This window comes from Lycorma delicatula, chromosome 1 (genome assembly GCF_047948215.1).
Source record: "Lycorma delicatula isolate Av1 chromosome 1, ASM4794821v1, whole genome shotgun sequence".
Classification (NCBI taxonomy): Eukaryota; Metazoa; Arthropoda; class Insecta; order Hemiptera; family Fulgoridae; genus Lycorma; species Lycorma delicatula.
The window spans coordinates 99,558,835-99,583,499 of record NC_134455.1 but is presented as its reverse complement, the minus strand read 5'-3'; the positions used below and the strand labels follow the sequence as shown (position 1 = coordinate 99,583,499).

Here is a 24,665-nt window from a genome sequence, read left to right as displayed (position 1 = left end):
ACATTCATATGTTTTAGAGTAAGATATAAGTTTTTTAAGGGGGTCCGTTTTATTTCTCACAAAATTTTATCTAATAAAAAACATATAAATGCAAATTCCAAAATTTACTTTCATTATCTCGACCACAGATTAGTCAGAAGATATTAAATTTCCTATTGTGAAAATGAAAGGTTTTTATTAGTTGTTTTATTAGTTATTTCATTTTATCAGTCTCCATCATTTACTAAAGGTTTTGTTGGATAATGTTTCATTTTTATAAAAAGAGATAAAACATTACTCTTCGCCAGTTCATATGTGACAACTGCATATAAAATGGAAGTAATGGTAAAATGTAAAATAATATGAAGTACAATATTTTATTTTGCATTTTTTAATAAACTAAAATATAACAAACAAAAATGTTAATTCTAAGATTTAAAGTACTTAATTAATAAAAACATTAGGTTTAATACAATATTTAGGGTAAAATTAATACTAGAAATTAAATTTCAAAGAACCACTTCATTTAACCTGGTGGATGCTAGTTTCAAATTACAAAAAAAGTTTTAACTTATTTTTAAATTTTATTATTTTTATATCTCTTCAGTTCTTCAAGTGTATTTTATTCCAAAAAATAACAAAACCTTATTTTCCTGGAAGACTTTCATAATAGTTAATAAAGTTGTTTTCTTAGTTATATTCTTAGCAGTTCACAGAAATAACTTCAATCATTTACAACTCAGAAAAGTTAAATTATTTATTTATCAATGAAAATTGTGAAAAATATAATTGTTATTAAATAAATATCATCAACAAAAAGTTTTCGAAAAACTTGACAATTTATAACACATATATCTCAAAAACCGATTACATGATTTTTTAAAAATAAAAAAAAAACTATAACAAAATTGGGGTTATTTTCTAAATTTTATTTGCAGGAATTGTGTTTTTTCTCTTATAGTATGAAACTTATTTAGCGAACAAAATATTATTTTATTAAGTCACGCATAAAAATACAAAACGTAATTGGATAACCATTTAACCTATTTATTTATTAAATAATCTAGATGAATTTAAGCCTAAATCCTTATTTAATATTAATGGGTAAACGTTACTTACTGCAAATAAAATTGTTTTTTATTCATATGTTACAATACTGAAATTTCAATATCAAAAGAAATTTCCTGCATCAGTTTTGATAAAGTAAATTTCCCAATTCCAGTTTTTGTTAATTACACACATTTATAAATTATTGTTTTTAATAAAATAATCTTGCAAAAAGTTTCCAGGTAATATCGAGTGTAGCCAGTTTCAGTGTTTTCATTTTGTAAATTTATAATCAGCCAAATGAATTTTTATTTCATTTTCAATTTTACGTTCCTAGTAAAAATTTTAATTGCTTTTTATAGGGATCTGAATACTAGATAGTGGATACCAGTGAGTTAGGTGGTTGGGTCCAATTACCTACAAGTTATCACGAACGGTCGACCTGAGTCTATACACTTAATTTACATGTCATACATATCATCCTTATCTTACTGAGTTGTAAGGGAGTTTGCTTATTGTCCACTATACTAATATTATCTAAAATTTGGTTCTGGCCGTCAAAGTACTTCTCTCTCTCTCTCTCTCTTAATACTACGTCATTCTGTTGTCAGACAGAACTACCATGCTCTTGGCAACTGCAGTCATTGACTAGCTGCTGTGTGGACAGCATCTATGTTGTATTTATATTTAATTCTTCCTGCATTTGTACAGAATTTTTCATTAATAATACAGAACGGTATTTTTATGTATTATTACTGCCAGAATTACACCAGTCTATACAAACAACTGCACATTTTCTACATATTTTTATATGCTGTAGAATGTATATAATATTTTTCAAGAATCATTGGTTAATTGCTAAGTTTAGCAATTTTTGTCATGCAAATTTCAAAAAGAGATAGGCCTGTCACTCACCCTGTTTGGGACAGGCCAGTTTTGAATTTATCCAACCCATTAAAACAACCATCTACATTGACAATAACTTCATTATTGGTCAATAATTTATTCCCTCTAAGAAATTTTTTTTGGTTAGGAAACAAGTGATAGTCAGAAGGAGCCAGCCAGATCATGTGAATATGGAGAGTAATGGAAATTCGAACCATAATTTGTTGATTTTGTGACTGCAATGATGGGCATTGCCTTGATGGGAAAACCCTTCTTTTTTTTCTCCAATGCAGGTTTTTTTCTTTAATCTCATCGCTTAGGTGCTGCAATAGGGTCCCATAATATTTGCTATTTATTGCTTTAATGTTTTAAGATATCAATGAAAACTGTTCCATGGGCATTCCAAAAAACAGTTCCTATAACTTTTTTTGCAAAAAGTCATTCTAGCTTTTTTTGGAGCAGATTACCTTTCTCAATCCATTGTTTTAATTGCTGTTTTGTCTTGAGAGTATAGTGATGAACCCAAGTCTCACCAACTGTCACAAATCTATGGAAAAATTCCTCTGGATTGTGCTGAAATGTTTTTTCTGCACTATTTTTGGTTGGGCGTGAGCAAACATGGCACCCATCTAGTGCACGGGCTTGTTCATATCCAAATGTTTGTCCAAAATATTGTGCACACATTTTCTAGACATACCTGCAGACTCTGCTAATCATTCACTGTCACTTGTCGATCTACCAAAACGATTTTATGCAATTTTTTTATCATTTCTGGCAAAGTCACTTCAGAAGGGCGTCCACTGTGTGGTTCATTACTAGTGTATATTCAACTCATTTTAAACTCTACAATCCAGTGTTTAACTATTACATTAGAAGTAGAAGAGTCTCCCAATGACATATCAAGCTTTCTTTAAATTTCTTTGCACTTAAGCTTTTCAGAAAAAAAGTAATTATTCATTGTACAGATTTTCAGATTTTTCCATTTTCAAAAAAACGCCCAATTTTCCACTTTGATGAACTGTAAATACTACATTAAGTGATGCACCCCAACTTGAAATTATTATAGTAAACTAATGAGAATGGAATCATGTGATGCCATCGAGAAATTAAGTGTATTAATGCCATCTCTGTGAGAGGCTTGGAACTTTTCACCCAACCCTTATATAAAACAAAAGTTCACTTGGGTTATTTGATCAGATTCATGCCCAAGTCAAAATAAAAATTTCATAATAATATGTATACACCAGTATCTTAAAAAAGAAATTTGGAATAAACAATTGATCAAAACTTCTCTAACTGGAACATACATAGTTAGATCTAGACTGAGATTTTGGAAGAAATGAGAAAAAAGTAAATTACATGCAAATTTGTATTCTTGATATTCCACAGATGATAATCAACACAGCTTTTAAAACATAACTTCATTACAGATAAGATTAATCACCTTTGAAATTTCAACTTACAGATTTCAAATATGAAATTGGTTAAAAGAAAAAATTGATAAAAACAGAAGATATTGTTCAGAAATTCCATAAAACAGAAACATGTGGGAAAGTTGGTTCATATCTTTATACAAAATTGTACAATAAATATATTCTACTTAGAAAATTAAATTTCTAAAGAAAGGAACTAACGCACAAAATATTGTCAATAAAGTTACAACAGCTGAAAGACTACAAAAACAATGTGCTGAATTACTGGATAAAAACATTTTTAATTTACATGAACAAATAAAATGCATTTTTAACATATTAAATATTGACACATTTTCATTGCATTATTTTTTCTGTTAGTTTGAATTTGTGTTGTATATATAACACCTTTATCTTTGAATCACATATTCTTATTGTTGTTTTGATTGCAGGGATTAATGACAACACAAATTCAAACTAACAGAAAATATATATATATATATATTAAAATGTTTTATCTCTTCATATACAGCTTTCTATTAAAAAAAATTATGTATAAAGAATATAAGACACAAGAGGTAATAGAGCTCCTTATCTAGTAGAAAATGAGTAGTCACTATGCAGTTAATTCCTATGGTGAACATAGTGAAGATATCAGTTATAGTTTTGAATATTACCTGCAATTCAGTATACTTTCCAAGTTGAAAGATGTACTTGCCAAGATGTATCCAATTTTTACCAATGTAATACATAATCTCCTATAAATAGGTAACAGAATAACACCACTTCATACTTCACTTTCCCTCAGGTCTGGCAGAGAATTTTTTTTCTTGAGCAAGGCTATATCACTTTCAGGAGTAATTTTTTGGTGGTCTACAATTACAGTTACAGCACTAATATACAACGGATTGATGACTACCATCGATAAGTGCCACAAGCAGAATTGGAATGAGCTAAGGTAATCTTACGTGACACATCACATGCACGGCATGAAAATGGAGAAGGTGGATCAGTTTCTTGAGAGATTATAAATGTCTTTTGGCAAAATACACAAACACACTTTTTTTCATTAATATGCATACTATAATGTTTATTTAAAGAATTTTTATAGAAGAATGTCTTTTGACAAAAACTACACACATACTTCCTCTCACTGGTGTGAAAGCTAAAATGCTTTAACAAATATCTTTTAGAATTAAATCTTTTTTGACAAAACTTACATGTAAATTTTTTTTCATCATAATGAATTTTTTTAAGATGAGTGGTTAAACATATTTTTTCTTCAAATGATTGTGGACAAAATCTACAGTAGAATATTTTTTTAGTGGTATGAATTCTAAGGTGGACTCTTAAATATTTTTTTTGGGTGAAAGACTTTTGACAATAACTACATTTAAACACTTTCTCACTGTCATCATGTGTATTAACATGTTCCCGTAGGGTTTGTTTACTACTAAAAGATTTCTCACAGAACTTACAATTGTAACTCTTTTCGTTAATATGTCCATTAATATGTTCCATTAAGCCATGTTCAGTTTTAAATTTCTTTTCACATTTAAATTCTTTAATATCTTTGGAGTTCTCCTTTATTAAATACTTACAGACATACTTTTTCAGAGTGGTGTGAATTTTTCTAACATGTGCCATTAAGTAACCTTTTTGTTTAAAGGATTTTTGACAATAATTACAAGTAAATGTTCTACCATCACTGTGAATCTTAAGGTGTATCCTTAAATAAGCTTTTTTAGTAAATGATTTCGGACAATAACTACATGAATAAATTTTTTCACTACTGATATGAATTTCAATATGTGATTTTAAGCTGCGTTTTCTGTTAAAAGACTTTCCACAAATACTGCAAACAAACCTCCTTTCATTGATATGAGCATCAATATGTTCTGTTAAACCATTCTTAGACTTAAACATTTTTCCACAATAATTGCACTTAAATTCCATAACCTGTTTATAATTCTGCTGCTTAAATTCACTTTTAACAGTAATCTTCTCACAAAAGTTTTCTTCTGATGTTACATCACTGTTAGATGCAAGATATTTCACTACTGAACTACCTTCATTTTTTTCCATCAAATCATTAACTGTATCTATTCCAAGATCCTGGAACAAATGCAAATAAGTTGTAAAATTTTCATTGTAATTCAGAAGAACATTAGTATATCAACCGGGTAACGTTAATTATGTAATATAATTATGAAACATAAATTCTAAGCAAATATTCAACTCTATTCCACTCTAAGCAAAGCAAAATAATATTCCATTTCAACTATAAAGACTGTTGCAAAAAAATTATTAAAAAATAATAAGAATTATAAAACTTACTGATGTAAAATAACAAGAATAAATTAGAATTCTTAAGTGGACCAGAAATATATTTTCAATACTACATAAATATTTTATGAATCTTCAGTTAAACTTAAATAATGCAGTTGAGCTTAAATATTAAACTTAAAATTAATGTTAAATTAGTAACTTCAATATAAAATTTTTTTTTATATTGAACATGATTAATTTCTTCCATTCCTACTAATACCCTCAGAACTTAGATGATTGTTTAGGGTTGGGTAGTTTAATTTTCTTTTCACACGTGTTAATCCTAATCTAGTAGAAATGCTAATCTGTAGAAAATAGATCAGTGAAATAAAATAATTACTTACATGTGCAAAATGAATACATATTTACTGACTAACAAAGAAATATTTATATTTTGAAACAACATTTTTTTATGAAAAACAGTTGCAAGCAAATACGGCAAAAGAAGCTCTAAATTTTACAAGCAAGTTAAGTTATTTTTTTCAATTAGAATTTTTATTGCTAAGTTATAAATTTCAGTAACGAGTTGAACACTAGTGCTACAAAAATATTATTTTTACCACTACACTAACATAATCAGCACAAGATTATAATGGGTGTTTCAAAAAGAACACAACCCTAAGATTACGAAAGTAGAGGTCATGGATAGGTTAACTTTAATTCTCCCTAATGGCAGTTAGCAACACTGTACTAAAGGTTAGCAGCTATTAACAACTGAAATGTCCTTGTACACTAATGCTACACCAGTATAAATTTGTCTCTATTTTGTTAACTATGTAATTTTCCAAGGATGAACGTGTATTTGTTATTAAGACTTCTGCGTATATAAATTTTAGGAACGAGTGAAAGAGGATTTTCGGATAAAATTTCCCAATTCTTCAGTTCCAAATAAGTTGACTATATTGAGTTTGAATAATAAATTTTGTAAGATTGGGAGTGTACATGATTACAAAAGTACAGGTCACTGTCAACAGTTGAAGTTCTGGAGGAGTTAAAAGAATATTTGACTTGCTCACCCAGAAAATCGCTCAGAATGTAATCTTCACAGGCTTGACTTTCAGTATCTACCAAATAATACATTACACTAATTCTATCTATCAGAACCTACCTAAATAATACTACCTACCAAATAATTACATTTGCAAGCTTATCACATCAGTGCCATTCAAGAACTGAAAGAAGTAGACCACGAAAAAACATTTATAGTATTGTCACTGGTTTCATTCTCTTGAATACAACAGTATTGACATTTTGGGATGTATTTATTTTAGCGACAAGGCATGATTTAAATTAACAGCCAAAACTGCTGAATATGGAGTGCTGAAAATCCTCATGCATTTTAAGAACAACCATTACATGCATGTAAATTTATGTTTGAAGGGTCCTGCAGATGAGAAAAGACTACACATTTTGTTTTTTTTCAGGTGAAAAGGTGGAACTGGTAACCCTGGCTGAAGCTTCAAGGTTAGATATAGTGTTCTGTAGTAGTCTCTCTGCTGTGGGTGTTGCGATGCAATATATACATCCCAACACTGTAGGGTGTGAAGACACCTGCCTTGTAATTTACCAATTATCACATCATCCCCTCTGTTCCGAGCCATGAAGGGCTTTACTGGAAGTCATCATTAGACCCTCTAATTGATTACATCTCACAGTCATCAGCCAGGCCTCGGTGGGATGTCACCGATGTAAATGCCTCGTGGCAGACATTTGCATCAGTAAAATACATATCAAATTTCTCATATGGCATTACCAAGTCACCAGCAGAGGGAAGCCACACCCCTGATTGCACAGATTAACATACCCTGCAGCCACTCCTACCAGCAGGAGCCCCAAATCAAATCACAAACAATACCAATATAACCTTGGCACAATGCCAATGTGCCTACCTCCAACCAATCCAATGCCTAAGGTGGAACCCTAGCCACCTGGGATCCTACCACGATCGAGTTCCTCGATTAAACTTCCTCTACAGACCTACGCCCTTGTGAAGAAAACCAGCCACTATAGACCACTCCTCACGAATCATCCAGTTAATACGGAGATCCAAAAAGGAATTCTCTCAAGTTCCCTAACAGCTTGTGAACGTTCGACCTTGTATCGGGGACAGACATAGAGGATGTGGTCCACTGTATCATCAGTCCCACAATCCAGGCATTGACTCAAATCCACCAAATGAAACCTAGCCAAACTCACCTGAAAGGCACCATGCTCAGAGAGAAACTGTGTGATATACCAAGTGGGGGCCCATCCAATCACCCTTAAATTAGGTACTATAGAAAATATATCATGCGTGTAGCAACCTGTGGGGGGATTTGTCCCACCTGACCTGCCAACACACATGGCCCAGTCTTCAATCTCCTGCTTTCGTTCTGTCGTCAATAGGTTATTTACCTTGGAACTGAAGATTTTCTAACGCTCATTAGTCAAGATATCTATTGGTTTGACTCTGGCTATAACACAAACTGTCTCCTGCGAGACTGTTCTATAACCGCCTATAACAGCCAGCCACAGGATTCGCTGGGCCCACAGCAAAATATCCGCGCAATACGTAAAAGCCATATGGTGAGTCCAGACAGCATACAGCATAATAACTTTGCTGACAGCTTTGTAAAGGATATGCATGGTACGGTAATTCAACACCCAATCAGGATGAATGACTCTAAAAAACATCAGCGGCCTTTTTTGCTAAATAATGTAGATGTTCCTTGAAACAAAAATTCTCATCAGGTTTAACACACAGGTAGTTTTGATCCGTAACATACTGAATGGGGAGACCAGCCATCCGAACTTTGGATTTGTTGGGAACAGCCAATCGGCCCTTAAGCAACGTCATTGTGATTTTCCCTGAGCTGAAAATCATCTTATGTTGGAGACTCTGCAGTCAGAGTGTCTCATAAGAATAAGCAGCTTGGAACTCTACCTCGTTATGCGAATCCCCTTCAATCAGTAGCAGCGCGTCAGCATAAGCGACAATACGACAACCACATGGCAACCTTAAATGCAACATGGAATCAAATTCTATAATACAAAGAAGGGGACTCAGAACACTGCCCTGAGGGCATCCTTTAGTTAAGGTCTTATGAACTTCCAAGCCACCATCATGCAGGGAAACGGTCTGATTGCTGACATAACTTGAGAGCACTTCTAATTCACTTTGTGTACACTTACACTTCTGCATCTGAAACAGGGCAGAAGGCACCATAAGTTGTTAAATGCCACAGATATGACCAGAAAAATCTCTGATACATATTTACATGGACTAAAGGAAGTTATATCCATCACATTTAGTATGGCATCCTCTGTGCTCTTGCCCAGTCAGAAACCATACTGGTTGTCCATTAGCATATGATGAGTGGCCAACCTTAACATTAATACGCAAATAGGACGGCCTTCTCAAAAACCTTGCCAATCACAGGCAAGAGTGTTAGTGGACGGTAAGACAAACTAATAGTAGGATCTTTGTTGCCACCTCGAACAACATGAAGTCTCCACGTTTCCAACATGCTGGAAAGTGGCCGGTAAAGAGCAACCTATTGCATATTCTAGTTAGATGAACAAGGACTACTGGAAGTGATTGGATGAGGAGCTCCACTGTGATACAATCATATCTGGGTGGGCTTGTGTGCTGTGCCATATTACAAATCGCCTGGCACACCTCCGCCTTGGTGATCTCAGAAAATTGTAAGTCGGTCTTGAAAATCGTGACTTCCCGGCTGAAATACCGATGGAATGAAACCTCACCCACTGTAGTATCATCTGGAAGCAAATCATTCAGCAAAATATTAAGGACACGGTCCTTATTAATTACTGTACCTTCAAAGGATTGACAAAGCTAACAAGAGGACATCTTTCCTGAGCTTATGTCCAAGGGCTCTATACACAGGAATAGAGACCCCAAGGGTCTCTCTTCCTTTGTTCCTCATCAAAGGAGCGCCAGGAATTATACTTGGAGGACCTAATGCTATGAAAGTACCAAGCCCTCCTTCTAGAGGGTTGTCAAGGTCGTCGAGAAAAATCTCCAGTCTGGACTCCAACAAAGAGGAGAATTTTGGCCAGTCCAATTCCTATGCAGGAAGTGTCCCCAGTAAACAGGAAAGTATCCCTCATGGCCATCACGCAGCTCATCTGCTATTTCAAAAAGTATCAACTGATGATCGCTAGAACAGTCGTTGACCACAGACCAGTCAAGGACCCTGCCAGGGATGCCCCTACCAATGGTGATGTCAATATTTGTACCTGAAAAGGCCCTTCATTCATTAACAGTACCGAAATAAGTGGCCAACTGGTCTGCAATATTAAAAACCTCAAAATTGTGCTGTGCGATGAAATTGTCAATTAAGCCACTGCCATTATCAGTGATCCCACTGTGTCAGAAAAGCAACTTCGGACTGACATCGGCACCAATAAGGATTATACCATTTCCCACAATACAAAGGATCCTATCCCATCTTGCTAGATGTTTCTCAGTGGGATCCCTGTATTGGAAATATGAACTAACAATTGTAAGGTTCTGTTCACAAATGGCATGTCTGACCACAACACGATGCGCATCAGAAACCTGCCGTATAAAGACGCTATCAAGCGACTTCCTGGACAGAATAGTAGACATACAGTATGCCCTACACAAAACTTTTTCCAGCTATGAAAACCTGACAGATCATCCCTAATTACAAATGGGTGCTGCAGAAGGACAACATCGAGGCTTCTTCTCTCTACAACCTAACCTAACTCAACCTGGACTACATAAGCACCCTGGACATTTAGTTGACTGAACCTAACCATCTAAGGAATTAAAGTACAGCGCAACAACCATACTCCTTACTAACAACTGGGTACTCATGATTCTTGTGCAACCTCTTACACTTAGCACAGGCCAGAGCCTTGGACCTATGCGAACAATTGTCACGCTTGTGGCCCTCCTTGCCACAATGGGAACACACCAAGGCAAACTTATACAATTTAGTGTATGACCATATCTGCAGCACTTGAAACATCTTTGGACATCCACATACTCTTTTACTTGGCAGGACCCTAAATAGTCTGCCTGCAGATATACATTTTTTAAAGAGACTACAACTAACCTCAAAGATTGCATGATATTTCTGTGTATCACGCCTACCCATATATATGTAATATATACAGCAAAATCATCAACAAATAAAGAACATGAAACAGGCGTCTAGATGTACACATCTAGTTATACCATTGTTGGCTACAGAAAATTAAGGTGGCACTTAATGCACTTCCTTGAGGTACTCTACTCTTCAAGTCAACGCTACCCGAGAGAGAATATCGAACATGAACACGGAAAATTTGGCCATTCAGGAAATTCCTAATAAAAGCAAGCATATTGCCTCCCCATTCTTTGAGGGTGTTTAGAATATCACGTCACCAGGCCATGTCATACGCCTTTTGATATCAAAGAAGATAACGATGAGGTGCTGGCGGAGTAGGAAAGCATTTTGAATGGCTGTTTCTAATGACACTAAATGATCAATGGAAGGTCGTCCTTGTTGGAAACTACAATGTTCTGTAGAAAAAAGCCATGTCTCTCCAAGTTCCATGTAAGTCTGCAGTTCACATTTTTCTCCATTACTTTGCATAAAACGCTTATGAAGGTGTTAGGGCGGAAGCTTGAGGGGTCTGCTTTGTCTTTACCAGGTTTACATACTGCTTTGACAATGGCTTCTGACCAGCCAGGTGGATAGATTTGTTCGAAGAATAAAGCATTATAAATATTCAACAGATGTAGCGCCAAATTAGGAAAATGCCACAGCATATGGAGACAATTATTTTCAGGTCCACGGGAAGTGTCATGTAAGTTTTTAAGTATGTGTGACAAATCACTGAATAGAAATGAGGCGTTTAATTTACCAACTGAATCACCAATGTATAACGATAATACTTCCATCTGTATATTGTACCTCCGAAAATCATTATTATATGATGAAGTGAGAGACACTGAGCAGAAAGATTCTGCTAAGGTATTTGCCACAGCAGAGGATGATGAAAGGAGTTCTCCATCAATAAGAGCAAGAATACATTGTTTTGGTGATCCGCAAATTGCACAGATCTTTTTCCATACAGTAGATATGGGAATAGTGTGTGAAATAGTGTTCACGTATTTTGTCCGTGACTTCCTCTTTGTATCCAAGAATACTCAACGGCATACCGCTCTAGCCCTGCGGTATAAATTTAGATGTTCAGTTGTAGGCCTGCTGTTAAATTTGCATAGTGCCTGCCATCGATTGCTAATAGTGTTTTGGCAATCATCATTCCACCATGGAACAGAAGGATATCTAGGGTTATCCAACGTTTGTGGGATGTATCTGTTAGCATTCTCAAGTATCATGGATGCAAAAGAGGAAAGTTGCGCTACCGTCATAGTGTGTTTGGTAGGCTTTATGGTATCCGTTCCAATCTGCCTATTCAGCAATCCATCTCCGTGGTCTTTTGTCCACCTTGCAGTCGACACTAAAAGCAATAATAATTGGTCTGTGATCACTACAGTGAAAGTCATCACAAACAGAACAATTAAGATGTGGGAGTAAACTCGGTGAGCATATGGAGAGGTCAATGTTGGACAATGTACCAAATGATAAGGACATGAATGTGTGACCCATCATTCAGTAAGCAAACGTCCAAGTCTTGTCTCACTCTATTTATCATATTTCCTTGAGAGGAGCATAGAGTTGAGCCCCAGAAAATATGGTGGGCATTGAAGTCTCCTACTATTAACAACAGTGATGGGATTTGTGTGAGATTTGACATTTCTACAGCATTGAACTCAAGAGTTCGGTGAGATACAAATTACAGATATACAGCTTGAAGGGAATAGAGACCTTCACAGCAACAGCAGGAATAAGGGTGGCTAGTGAAATTCTTATAGCCGATACCTCATTCTTCATGAAAATGCAATTCCACCACTCTCTCTAGTCAACTAGACAGTCGTATCTCTCACCAAAATAGCCTCTGAGTGTTACTACATCTTGTTGTAGAAGATGTGTTTCTTGGAAGCACATGATTCATGTGCTTCCAACTGATCCATGATTCATGTAGTTCATATGCATGTGCCAATACTCTAATATCTTCAAAGCAGGCAAATATGAAAAAAAATAAGTTGTAGGTGATTCGGTTTTTCTTTTTTGTACTTTTTATTTTAAAGAACGCTGATGTTCTGGGGGTCAGGTGGTTCCTCAACCATATCCTCCAGTAAATGAGGTGATGGATGAAATTTTGAAGGATGGGATGTCTTAAATGACATCCGAGAGGGGGTGGTTGTGAAGGAGCTTATTAAATGGATTACTGCCAACTGTGTTTACTTTTGTCCGTATAGGTAAATCTTCGGGGACTGGAACTTTCAGAGGGATCCTACTGTTGGTTTCACTAACTGCAGCTAACAATTTTCTATTCGTTTTAGTCAGCTCAGAAATAGTGACTGTAAGTGAAGCAACTTGGTCAGATAACATCTGCTTATTTTGATGTGGTGGAGGCAAAAGTTACATCTGGTTTAATCAGGTTCTGCGAGTTAATTGTCTTTTTATATTCTCTGCATGCAGCTGGAAAAGATGGCTTCTGCTCGGTAAAGATTCTGAGAATTGCCTTTTCTTCTTTAAATGTTGGGCAATCTCAGGAGTGGGCTGTATGAGAACCACTGCAATTCGCACATTTTTCATCTTCTTGGCAGTTAGTATAATTGTGACTTTCCTTAGAACATTGAGCACAGATCAGTTTTCGACCAAGATGTAGCATGACCATATCCTTGGCATCTGAAACATCGCCATGGATTGGGTATGAATGGTCTTACCTGAACCAACAGGTAACCCACTTTAATCTTCTCTGGTGATACCAGGAGACTGAATGTCAGTATAAGAGATGGTGTCGGTTCTTCCATTCCGGTCTGCCATTTCATTATACGCTTAACTTCTACATCTTGGAGACGAAGCTCAGCAGCTATTTCAGCTATATCCATATCTAAAAGGTCTTGGCAAAAAATTACTCCCGTAATTTTTATAGCTCGTATATTTTATGGCTCGTATTTATAGTTTTGTGGTATTTTGCCCTGATATTTATACCACCCATATTAGGGATACGTAAGATAGTTAGAGTTTTCTTCTCATTAAATGTTTCAATCAGAATCGATCCGTCTTGCAATTTTCTAATATTCTTCGGGGAACCACTTTAAGTTGTTATAAGTTTGTTTATCAAGAAAGGTGAGACCTTTTGGAGGGAGCCACCTTCCTGATTATTGTGGAAAACAACAAATCGGATGTTTTTATAATCACCAGTCTCTTCTACTAGGCTATTCTCCTAATCAGACAAGGCTGAACAGGGTCTCTTCACATGACTAAAAATGGTGCTATTTTCAGATGGACCACCAACCATCAGAGGACTTTTTTGTGGACTTGAAAGTTTGGTCCCACAAGTACTAGTGATATAATGGACCACTCCAGCAGAGCACACGAGTACTAGAGCAAGAGCTACATACAACTCGGTTTGCCCTGGTGCCCAGAGGACATCATTTGAGACTCACTATGTAGAGCCATTCACCCATCAGTACAATAGTTTCCACCTTAGGTTACAGTTGGATTTCACGTCATCACAGAGTGTAAATGTAAGAAAAAACAGTATAGGATGTTGTTGTGTAAGGGTATGTGTTGGAATTTGTGTAGTGTATGTGTATAATGTAAAGTGTTCTGCAGCACTAGGAGTAGCGGGAAGAAAAGCTGCAAAGGCTAGGGCCATGGGGATGCCAACCCCCAAAGTTTTTAAGAATAAGAATTCCTCTCGAGTTTTCTATGAAATGAGGCCTCAACCAAATTTGTAAGTAACCTCAATAAATTTTATATGCTTTTAAAGTTGTGAAGTCCTTTTTGAATCGCCCAAAATATTTAAATCCACATTACAATCTCCTTTTTACTGTATTTTTGTTATCTACTTTCAAATCAACTTTAGGTGCAAATAATGACTTTAAGTCAATAATTATCAGTCCACAAAATATATGAGGGCACTCTCATGTTTCATATATATAACATACTTATGTTTCAACATATTCAGTCTACATATCTTAGACAAGGCAGATTAATTCAAACAATATATTAATTTTTAGTATTTTATTTTAGTTAAAACGTTTTTGATTGAGGTAAATTTCAAATAGAATCTCTTCAAAAACTTTCATACAATTTCTTTTACTCCTCGCTATCAATTAGACAAAACAGATCATTCCCCTTCCCTTTATATAGTCCTATGTATTCCTGACAACTATTATCTCTCAACTGCCTAATACCAGTTTTCACTCTGAACCTATGACAGTATTATTAAATTTTAACTTTCCCCAAAAATTTTTTCTTAACTTTCTATATTCTCCGTTATTATTGTCTGTAATTATTTTCTTCTCCATATCATTTCATCTCTCCTTTGCTACTTTTGAAATTTCTATTGAATTTCATTTCTAACATGTAGAAACTAGTTATTTATCATACTCATTACTTTTATGACTTGCTCTGTGTTATGACATTTCTTACATATTTTCATACAAAATTGAGTTTTCTTTAAACTTCTCAGAGTCCTGGTCCCTCACTTAACATCTCACTTTAATCATCCCTCAACATCTCCCTTAACTTAATTAAGTTAGTTAATCTACCACTGTTATTTAAACTTTTGACTCACTCTATATTTACCTTTCTACATAAGAAAGTTAACAAAAAGGGTTTACACTTCACAGATGTAAAACAAAGTTACATAGTTTTTTATGAAGTAGTAATACTACTGCATAATATAGAAAGTTATAACTAAAATTCAAGGCTTAAGACAATATATAAAAGTTGAAAAAAGTTGCTTAATTGCTGTTTTCTGTTAAGTTACTCTATTTTGAGGTTAATTTATTAAAAATTTATTTAATTCAGCAACTACAAGCTAATGCCCAGTTATAATTATTTATATAAGATGAATTTTATAGCGTATGAAAAATGCCAAACCTAACCAAAATTAAAATCCAGACCTTTTATATCAAATGCAGAGACACATCATTTTTTCAGGCATTTTTAAACTTAAATATCAATAACTTAATATCAATTTTAATATTGGCCTGTATTATATTTATGCAACTTAAAATGATATTATAATAAAATACACTAAATTAAATAAGCCTATTATTTAAAATAAATCACTATTTAATGACTTATAGAATTTGGAGGTAAAAGCAACATGTTATTCGACAAATGGATTCTTAAAGTATCTAAAATACATTAAAATTACTATTTTACCAAAAATTACTAAAATTTTTATTTTTAAAATTACCAAAATTACAGTAAGACAAACACAATTGTTTCTCATGAAAGAAAATATACATAAAGCAAGCATGGGAAAAAAACTACTGTAACATTAAATGAATATATTACCACTTCATGGATGAAATCATTTTCTTCTTTCTTAATACATTTGGATAGTTCAAATCCAAAATCAGATGTACCTTCATTTGTCTCCAAATTAGGCACACTTTCTCTTGTTAAATGAACAGATTCCAATTTATTTCTCATTTCCTGCAGTACAAAAAAGAAATTCATGTTTGAAAATTTAAATATATTTAATTTATGTATTTCACACATGGATGTAGATGTACTAGTTGGTAAGAGTGATTCACAGTGATTAAGACTGATTCCATGAAAGGAATTAATAATAAACAGTTGTTTTTCAATAGGAGCTTAAATTTGTCAACTGAAATGTTCAGGAGTAAAATGGTAGCAGTAGAATTACTTCACTTTCAATCTATCATACACAAATAAGTAAAAATACATTTCAGATAGATCATTATTAATTTTCAGAATGAGTTGCCTTGAATGATTCTACTTCTTTTTGATAACGAATTTCTAAGTTACACAATGATAACAACTAACAAAGATTGGTAGGATATCAGGGATGCAACCTTAACACAGCCCGATGATTTCATAACACCTGGAAAATCAAGATATAAAGTAAGGAAAAATAAAATATTAAAGGTCAAAGTCACATTTAAAACAGTTGCTGAATGAAATTAAATAACTTTGGATGTAATTTCCACATACACTTTTACCATTTATGTATTTGTTAGAGGCTAATAGCCACTGAACGTTTCTTATGTTTTTTTAAAGTTATTTAAGAAATATATATATGAAATAAAATATATGCATATAATATAACATATATACATACATATATTATTCATGAAATATATATATATAAATATATATTACTTTTTGTCTTCAGTCATTTGACTGGTTTGATGCAGCTCTTCAAGATTCCCTACCTAGTACTAGTCGTTTCATTTCGGTACGCCCTTTACATCCTACATCCCTAACAATTTGTTTTGCATATTCCAAACGTTGCTTGCCTGCACACTTTTTTCCTTCTACCTATCCCTTCAGTATTAAAGCGGCTATTCCACGATGCCTTAATATGTGGCCTATATTTTTTCTTTAAACAATATTTTTCCAAATGCTTCTTTCTTCATCGATTTCCCGCAACACCTCTTCATTTGTCACTTTATCCACCAACCTGATTTTTAACATTCTCCTATAGCGCCACATTTCAAAAGCTTCTAATCTATTCTTCTCAGGTATTCTGATTGTCCAAGTTTCACTTTCATATAAAACAATGCTCAAAACATATACTTTCAAAAATCTTTTCCTAACATTTAAATTAATTTTTGATGTAAACAAATTAAATTTCTGACTAAAGGCTTGTTTTGCCTGGCCTATTTGGCATTTTATATCGCTCTTGCTTCTTCCATCTTTAGAAATTCTACTTCCCAAATAACAAAATTCTTCTACCTCCATAATCTTTTCTCTTCCTATTTTCACATTCAGTGGTCCATCTTCGTTATTTCTACTACATTTCAATACTTTCATTTTGTTGTTTATTTTCATGGCGTAGTTCTTGCGTAGGACTTCATCCATGCCGTTCATTGTTCCTTCTAAATCCTCTACTCTCAGCTAGAATTACTATATTGTCAGCAAATCATAACATCTTTATATTTTCACCTTGTAATGTTACTCTGGATCTAAATTTTTTTTTAACATCATTAACTGGTAGTTCTATGTAAAGATTAAAAAGTAACAGGGATAGGGAACATCCTTGTTGAACTCCCTTTTTTATTAAGGCTTGTTTCTATTTGTTCTTCAATTATTACTGTTGCTGTTTGGTTCCTGTAAATGTTAGCAATTGTTCTTCTATTTCTGTATTTGAACCCTAATTTTTTTTAAATACTATAAACTGGAATAATTTTATTCCAGTCTGCGTTATCGAATGCCTTTTCTAACAAATGCCAAAAATGTTGGTTTGTTTTTCTTTAATTTGGTTTGTTTTCCTTCTACTATTAATCTGAGCGCTAAAATTGCGTCCCTTGTCCCTATATTTTTCCTGAAACCAAATTGGTCTTCTCCTAACACTTCCTCCACTCTCCTTTCAATTCTTCCGTATAGAAGTCTAGTTAAGATTTTGATGCATGGCTAGTTAAGCTAATTGTTCTGTATTCTTCACATTTATCTGCTCCTGCTTTCTTTGGTATCATGGCTAACACTCTTTTTTCTTTGAAATCTGATGAAACTTCTCCTCTTTCATAAATATTACACATCAGTTTTTTTATAATGTATCAATCGATCCTCACCTACAATTATGCAGTAATTATGCAGGTATTCCGTCTATTTCAGGAGCCTTTCTGTCATTCAAATCTTTTAATGCTCTCTTAAATTCAGATCTCAGTATTGTTTCTCCCCTTTCATCCTCTTTGATTTCCTCTTCTTCCTCTATAACACCATTTTCTAATTCATTTCCTCCGTATAACTCTTCAATATATTCCACCCATCTATCGACTTTGTCTTTCGTATTATAAATCTGTGTACCATCTTTGTTTAATACGTTATTAGATTTTAATTTGTCTATCCCAAAATTTTCCTTAACTTTCCTGCTGTCTATTTTACCAATATTCATTTCTCTTTCCACTTCTTAACACTTTTCTTAATCCACTCTTCTTTCACTAGTTTACAATTTCTTAATTGTCGATAGTTCCTTTTACTTCCTTCATCACTAGCATTCTTATATTTTCTGCATTCATCAATCAGCTGCAGTATATTGTCTGAAATCCAAGGTTTTCTAACAGTTCTCTTTGTTCTACCTATGTTCACTTCTGCTGTTTTAAGAATTTCCTTCATTCCTCTGTTGAAAAATATACAAGAATGCTCATGATAATGCAAATTAGCAACTGAGAACAATATCTCAAAATAGCTTCCCAGGAATGATCTCAACAACTGTATACACATTAGCAGTGTGAAGCTGCTAACAGGACTACTTTGAAGGAAATGTTCTTTAAAACCTTTTCACAGAAGGCAAATTTTGAAAAATAAACTAATTTTGGATACTTTTCAAGCCTACATAGTAATTATTTTATTTTTTTATAGATTTGATGCCATAACTACAAGGATAGCCACAGCTTTAAGCCGGTCTGTTCTCTTAGCTGTAAACAGAATAATTGGAATCTTATCACCAATGAAAAGAGAATATTACATTTACTAAAACATATATATATTTTTTTTTTATATGTGGTTCAAAATGTTATACTAACATTTTTTTCATGTGTTTACTAAAATGTCATTTATGCAAGAAAATGAAAAAAAAAAATGTTATTGACAAAAACTGAAAATTATTGCTTTGGATTAACGATCACTTAAAAATGTACCTGTCAAAAAAGTAAGGGGCGACTAGGTGGGATTAGATTTAAATTGTTACAGAAAAGGCCACTGCTCAATACATGGTTTTGAGTTTCTTAATCATGTAGTAGTTTACAGACACATTTTGTACTTTTATTTTATTTTTTCTGAACACTTTTATTTTATCTTTTCATTAGTTAGACATATCCTCATAAACGCACAAAGTAATAACACTTTTTGTGTTTTCCTAAACAGCTATTAATAAATTATGAGTACTCCAAAATTAAATTTATTAGGAAAAATAAAATAATATTTGCATTACAAAGACCTACGTCATGGCAAAAAATTATCAAGTTACAAGGTATCTTTTAAATAAGTTTTAAAAGATTGCTTGCTAATCAATTCACTTGACTGTAGGATTACAACACTGCAATAGTAGCACTACATTATTCAGATTTCCACAGTACCATTCTTTACAGTGTAGCACACTTAAAATTCTACAATAATAACTTCAAAATTTTCACACTTTTATGAAATAACTTTTTCATAATACCTTACTATGAAAAATAATACACAGCAGGAAGAGGTAATAATCATGGGGATGAAACTGTTGTATCTCACAGCTATGAAGATCAGTTCTTCATAGCTGCTGTTAAGAAAGCCCCAAACACTAAACTCCAACGTAAAGAAGCAGAATTATATGCCGAATTAGATCAGTGGTGTAAAGCAATGGACAATATAATTCAACATAAGTAAACTACTGCTTGCAAGATTTCAAATCTGGTTCTCCAGTTACAATGCTATTGAATAAGTATGGACAAATGAATCCACCACTCCAAATATCTATTCGTAAATAAAAACTAGGAACAAATAATACCTTCACATTATTTCATAAAGATAGTTAATCCAGTATTCAGTTATTAATTTAAAGATTCGGTTTGACATTAGTTACAATTATGTTACGTGACAGTGCAATCAAACACTGTTTCAGATTATTAGTTTCAACTGTCTAGATAAATTAATTTTGAAAAATATGGTTCTGCATTGCAATGGATTACAAACCTTAGCGAAAATTTTAATCACTTAACACAGCCATCTACTGTAGGACTAGTAAAAGTTGTAGAAGATAAATTTATGTTTCAATGATTTTGGAATGCAGTGAAATATCAAAAACTACATGGATGTTTTTATACAGATTTTCTACGAATTTGAACAATCACATGAATGACAATTATTATTTTTTCATCAATTAAGGCTGTTCAGTCTCCCACACTTAGTACATCATGTAAGTCCAAACACAATATAATTGCATCTTTAATTTTGCTTTCATTTTCCAAATCAAACAATTTTACAAATCACATTTTTTTAAATTTAGGTAGCTTGTCTGATTGTCATTGGAGAGTAAAAACAACTTTTTTAGAAGTGCAACATTTCTTCACCGATTTTGTTCATAATCCATCAAAACTATAAGTTAAATAATATTCACTGTTCTATTGTCAGCTTATGAGTAATGTTTTCCACACACAAAATGCAACGTACAAATTACATGGAGAAGCTGTTCAACAATGCTAACACTTCCTGCTAACAGTTATAAACAAATACATGTAGATCTGCTAACTTAAAATAATTTTGTTATTCTATTAAGCAAAGTGACTGTTTTGACACCTATAGGTAAATTATAAGTTCAAACATTGGTTAATAAGTTACTACCAAATGATGAAACAAACTATTACATGAAGCCTAAGTGACACTGGCAAGTTGTATTGAGTTACCAGGTACCAAAACTATAGTATTAGTTGTAAAAAAAATCTACTCTTTCCATTTCTTTATTATGAACCACCTGATTAAAAAAAAGCTTTTTACTAAAATATTCTTTTCTGTACATGAATTGCTGAGCACTTCAATTTATTTTATGAAAATCCATAGCAATTAAACCATATCAAACAAAATGTACCCTCTAGTTTTTTCCCATTTATACTGTAGTATGATTTTAATGTTCTATAGCTTTCTTAACAGATTATGTAAGAAATTATTCTATAATTACATATAAAAAGTTTTATGTCATCTCAGTAGTTAGGTCTTTTGATGGTTGGTTTTTAAAAGAGCAGTCATTTTATAAAGTAGTAAATTTTAGCTCTTTATAAAACTTTTTTATACTGAACAGTTTTATGATAACACTTTTATGATTAGCATACTAAAATAATAATTACAATTTCAACTGATAACAACACTGAAAAAGAAAGCACTTTCTCATCTTGTTTTTTAAAATTATGTACATACCTTACCAGTTTTATAAAAAATACAGTTTATTGGAAACATTATCTTTATTTATTATGTGCAGAATTACCAAAATGTTATAATAACAAACCATTAGAAAAAATGTTTAAAGGTACTTCCAGCATAGACAAATGTTGGTTTTTATAAATACAGAATGGCCCAGATAAACCAAACCCACAGCAAATGAAGAATACATAACCTGTAAAGCAATATTATACAAGTAAATGAAAAACAAAAACCTACGTATATGGATTCCTTCATCAATTTTCATCCACTTACATAGCTTCCTTCAAGATGTCAGCAATGTAACATGCTAAGTTCACTGTGTCTCTGAAGAAAATGGGTCAATGATTTTTGTCTCGGATGCAGATCACCAGACACCAATCTTTACATCATCCAGTTTTCAACAGACCAATATCGCAAATATTGCGAATTAACATAGCCACTGAGGTGGTAACACACCACGTCTATCATGAAATAATGAAGTCGAGGTTTGAATGGAGTACACCACTTTTGATTTCCTGAAATAGCCATGTGCAATACCATACACACTAATCATGGTCTGTAGGCTTTAACTCTCATAAAGCCATGATCTTGTATGGCTTCAGGTTCAGGTCCTTTAGGATACTCTGGCATGTTTGCTGGTGAATATATTCCTTCTGTACCTCGGTCCTTTTCCCAGGTGGGTATTGATGTTTCTTATCAAGCACAGATCCAGTTCATTCAAACTTATTTATATGAACTCATGTATGGATGACTTAGTGGGTGGATCACTGTTGAACCTGCATGGAGTTTTTCTTGTGCTCCTTTGATTGGATATTCTGGCATCCTTCAACTGCAACATATTAATGATTGTGCATTACTGGTTGTTTTATCTCAACTGCCCATTTCCTTCACAGCTGCAGGTCATGTTCCTCTCCTGCGCTTTTCCTCTCTTGCCATTGAAGGTCAATGTGCAAAGGTCAAAGTTCACTGTATGACATTTGAAATGTTATTGCTTGCTGCTATGTCAAATACGCTAAGGTTTTTAGTTTCTCCTCTCCCATGTCCAGTTCGGTTTATCTTGAGCCACCCAGTAATTTAACTCAAATTTTTTATATATCTACTTTTTATAATTCGATTTGAGAAAAATGAATAACTATTTTACAAAACTTGTAATTCCTACAGATTTTCTTTAAATTAATTGAAACCCTCAAGAGTAATTCAGGAAAGAACATGATATAATACGATATTAAAAACATCCTCCTCTATGAATCATGAGACCTTGCCGTTGGTGAGGGGGCTTGAGTGCTCAGGGATACAGAGTAGCTGGACCGAAGGTGCAACCATATCAGAGAGGTATCTGTTGAGAGCCAGACTAAGGAATGATTCCTGAAAGAGGGCAGCAGCTCTTTCAGTAGTTGTTAGGGGCGTGAGTCACAGTGACTTAAATGGCCATATCAACATCACTCAGTCCTCTGAGTACTGCGCAGCTGAAAGCAATGGAAAACTACAGCTGTTTTTTTTTCCAAGAAAATGTGGCTCTCTGCATTTTCACATAGAAATAATGGAGGTGCCTTCCTTGGTAAAATATTCAGGAGGTAAAATAGTCCCCCGTTCGGATCTCTGGGTGGGGACTACTAAGGAAGGGGTCACCAGAAAACTAAAAAATAACATTCTACGAGTCGGAGCGTGGAATGTTAGAAGCTTAAATAAGGTTGGTAGGCTAGAAAATTTAAAAAGGGAAATGGATAGGGTGAATGTGGATATAGTAGGAATTAGTGAGTTTCGGTGGGAAGAGGAAGGCGACTTTAGGACAGGTGACTTTAGAGTAATTAACTCAGCGTCAAATAATGGATGGCAGGAGTAGGTTTCGTGATGAACAAGAAGATAGGGAGGAGAGTGGAGTATTTCAAGACACATAGCGATAGAATCACTGTAATAAGGATAAAATCAAAACCTAAACCGACAACGATTGTTAACGTCCAAATGCCTACAAGCGCCCATGATGATGATTAGGAAGAGTGTGTATACGAAGAGATTGATGAAGCAATTAAACAAGTAAAAGGAGATGAAAATTTAATAATAGTTGGAGATTGGAATGCAAGCATTGGAAAAGGCAAGGAAGGAAATATAGTGGGTGAATACGGGCTGGGCAAAAGGAATGAAAGAGGGGACCGACTTATAGAGTTTTGCACGAAGTATAATTTAGTAATTGCCAACACCCAATTTAAAAATCATAATAGAAGAATATATACTTGGAAAAAGCCAGGCGATACTGCAAGGTATCAGATAGATTATATCATGGTTAAGCAAAGATTTAGAAATCAACTCGTTGACTGCAAAACTTACCCTGGAGCAGACATTGATAGCGACCATAATTTGGTGATAATGAAATGTAGATTGGGGTTTAAAAACCTGAAGAAAAGATGTCAGATGAATCGGTGGAATTTAGAGAAGCTTGAGGAAGAGGAGGTAAAGAAGATTTTTGAGGAGGACATCGCAAGAAGTCTGAGTAAAAAAGATAAGGTAGAAAATGTAGAAGAAGAATGGGAGAATGTTAAAAAGGAAATTCTTAAATCAGCAGAAGCAAACTTAGGCGGAATAAAGAGAACTGGTAGAAAACCTTGGGTTTCAGATGATATATTGCAGCTGATGGATGTACGTAGAAAATATAAGAATGATAGTGATGAAGAAAGTAAAAGAAACTATCGACAATTAAGAAATACTAAACAGGTAGTGCAAACTAGCGAAAGAAGAGTGGATTAAAGAAAAGTGTTCAGAAGTGGAAAGAGAAATAAACATTGGTAAAATAGATGGAGCATACAGGAAAGTTAAGGAAAACTTTGGGGTACATAAATTAAAATCTAATAATGTGTTAAACAAATGTGGTACACCAACATATAATACGAAGAGCAAAGTCGATAGATGGGTGGAATATATTTTAGAGTTACACGGAGGAAATAAATTAGAAAATGGTGTTATAGAGGAAGAAGAGGAAGTTGAGGAGGATGAAATGGGAGAAACAATACTGAGATCTGAATTTAAGAGAGCATTAAAAGATTTAAATGGC

The 24,665-nt window shown here is 33.7% G+C and overlaps 1 protein-coding gene across 1 annotated transcript in view; it reads right to left on the bottom strand.

The window, feature by feature from the left end:
* Positions 1-360: 360 nt before the first annotated feature.
* The window catches only part of LOC142320399 (uncharacterized), a 30,587-nt gene continuing 6,282 nt past the window's right edge, over positions 361-24,665 (bottom strand). Inside the window, exons 3-4 of the mRNA XM_075358101.1 lie at positions 16,055-16,195; positions 361-5,438 (exon numbers count right to left, since the gene is read on the bottom strand). Coding sequence (XP_075214216.1) covers positions 4,239-5,438; positions 16,055-16,195 — 1,341 coding nt within the window. The 3' untranslated portion in view covers positions 361-4,238. The remainder of the gene's footprint in view (positions 5,439-16,054; positions 16,196-24,665) is intronic.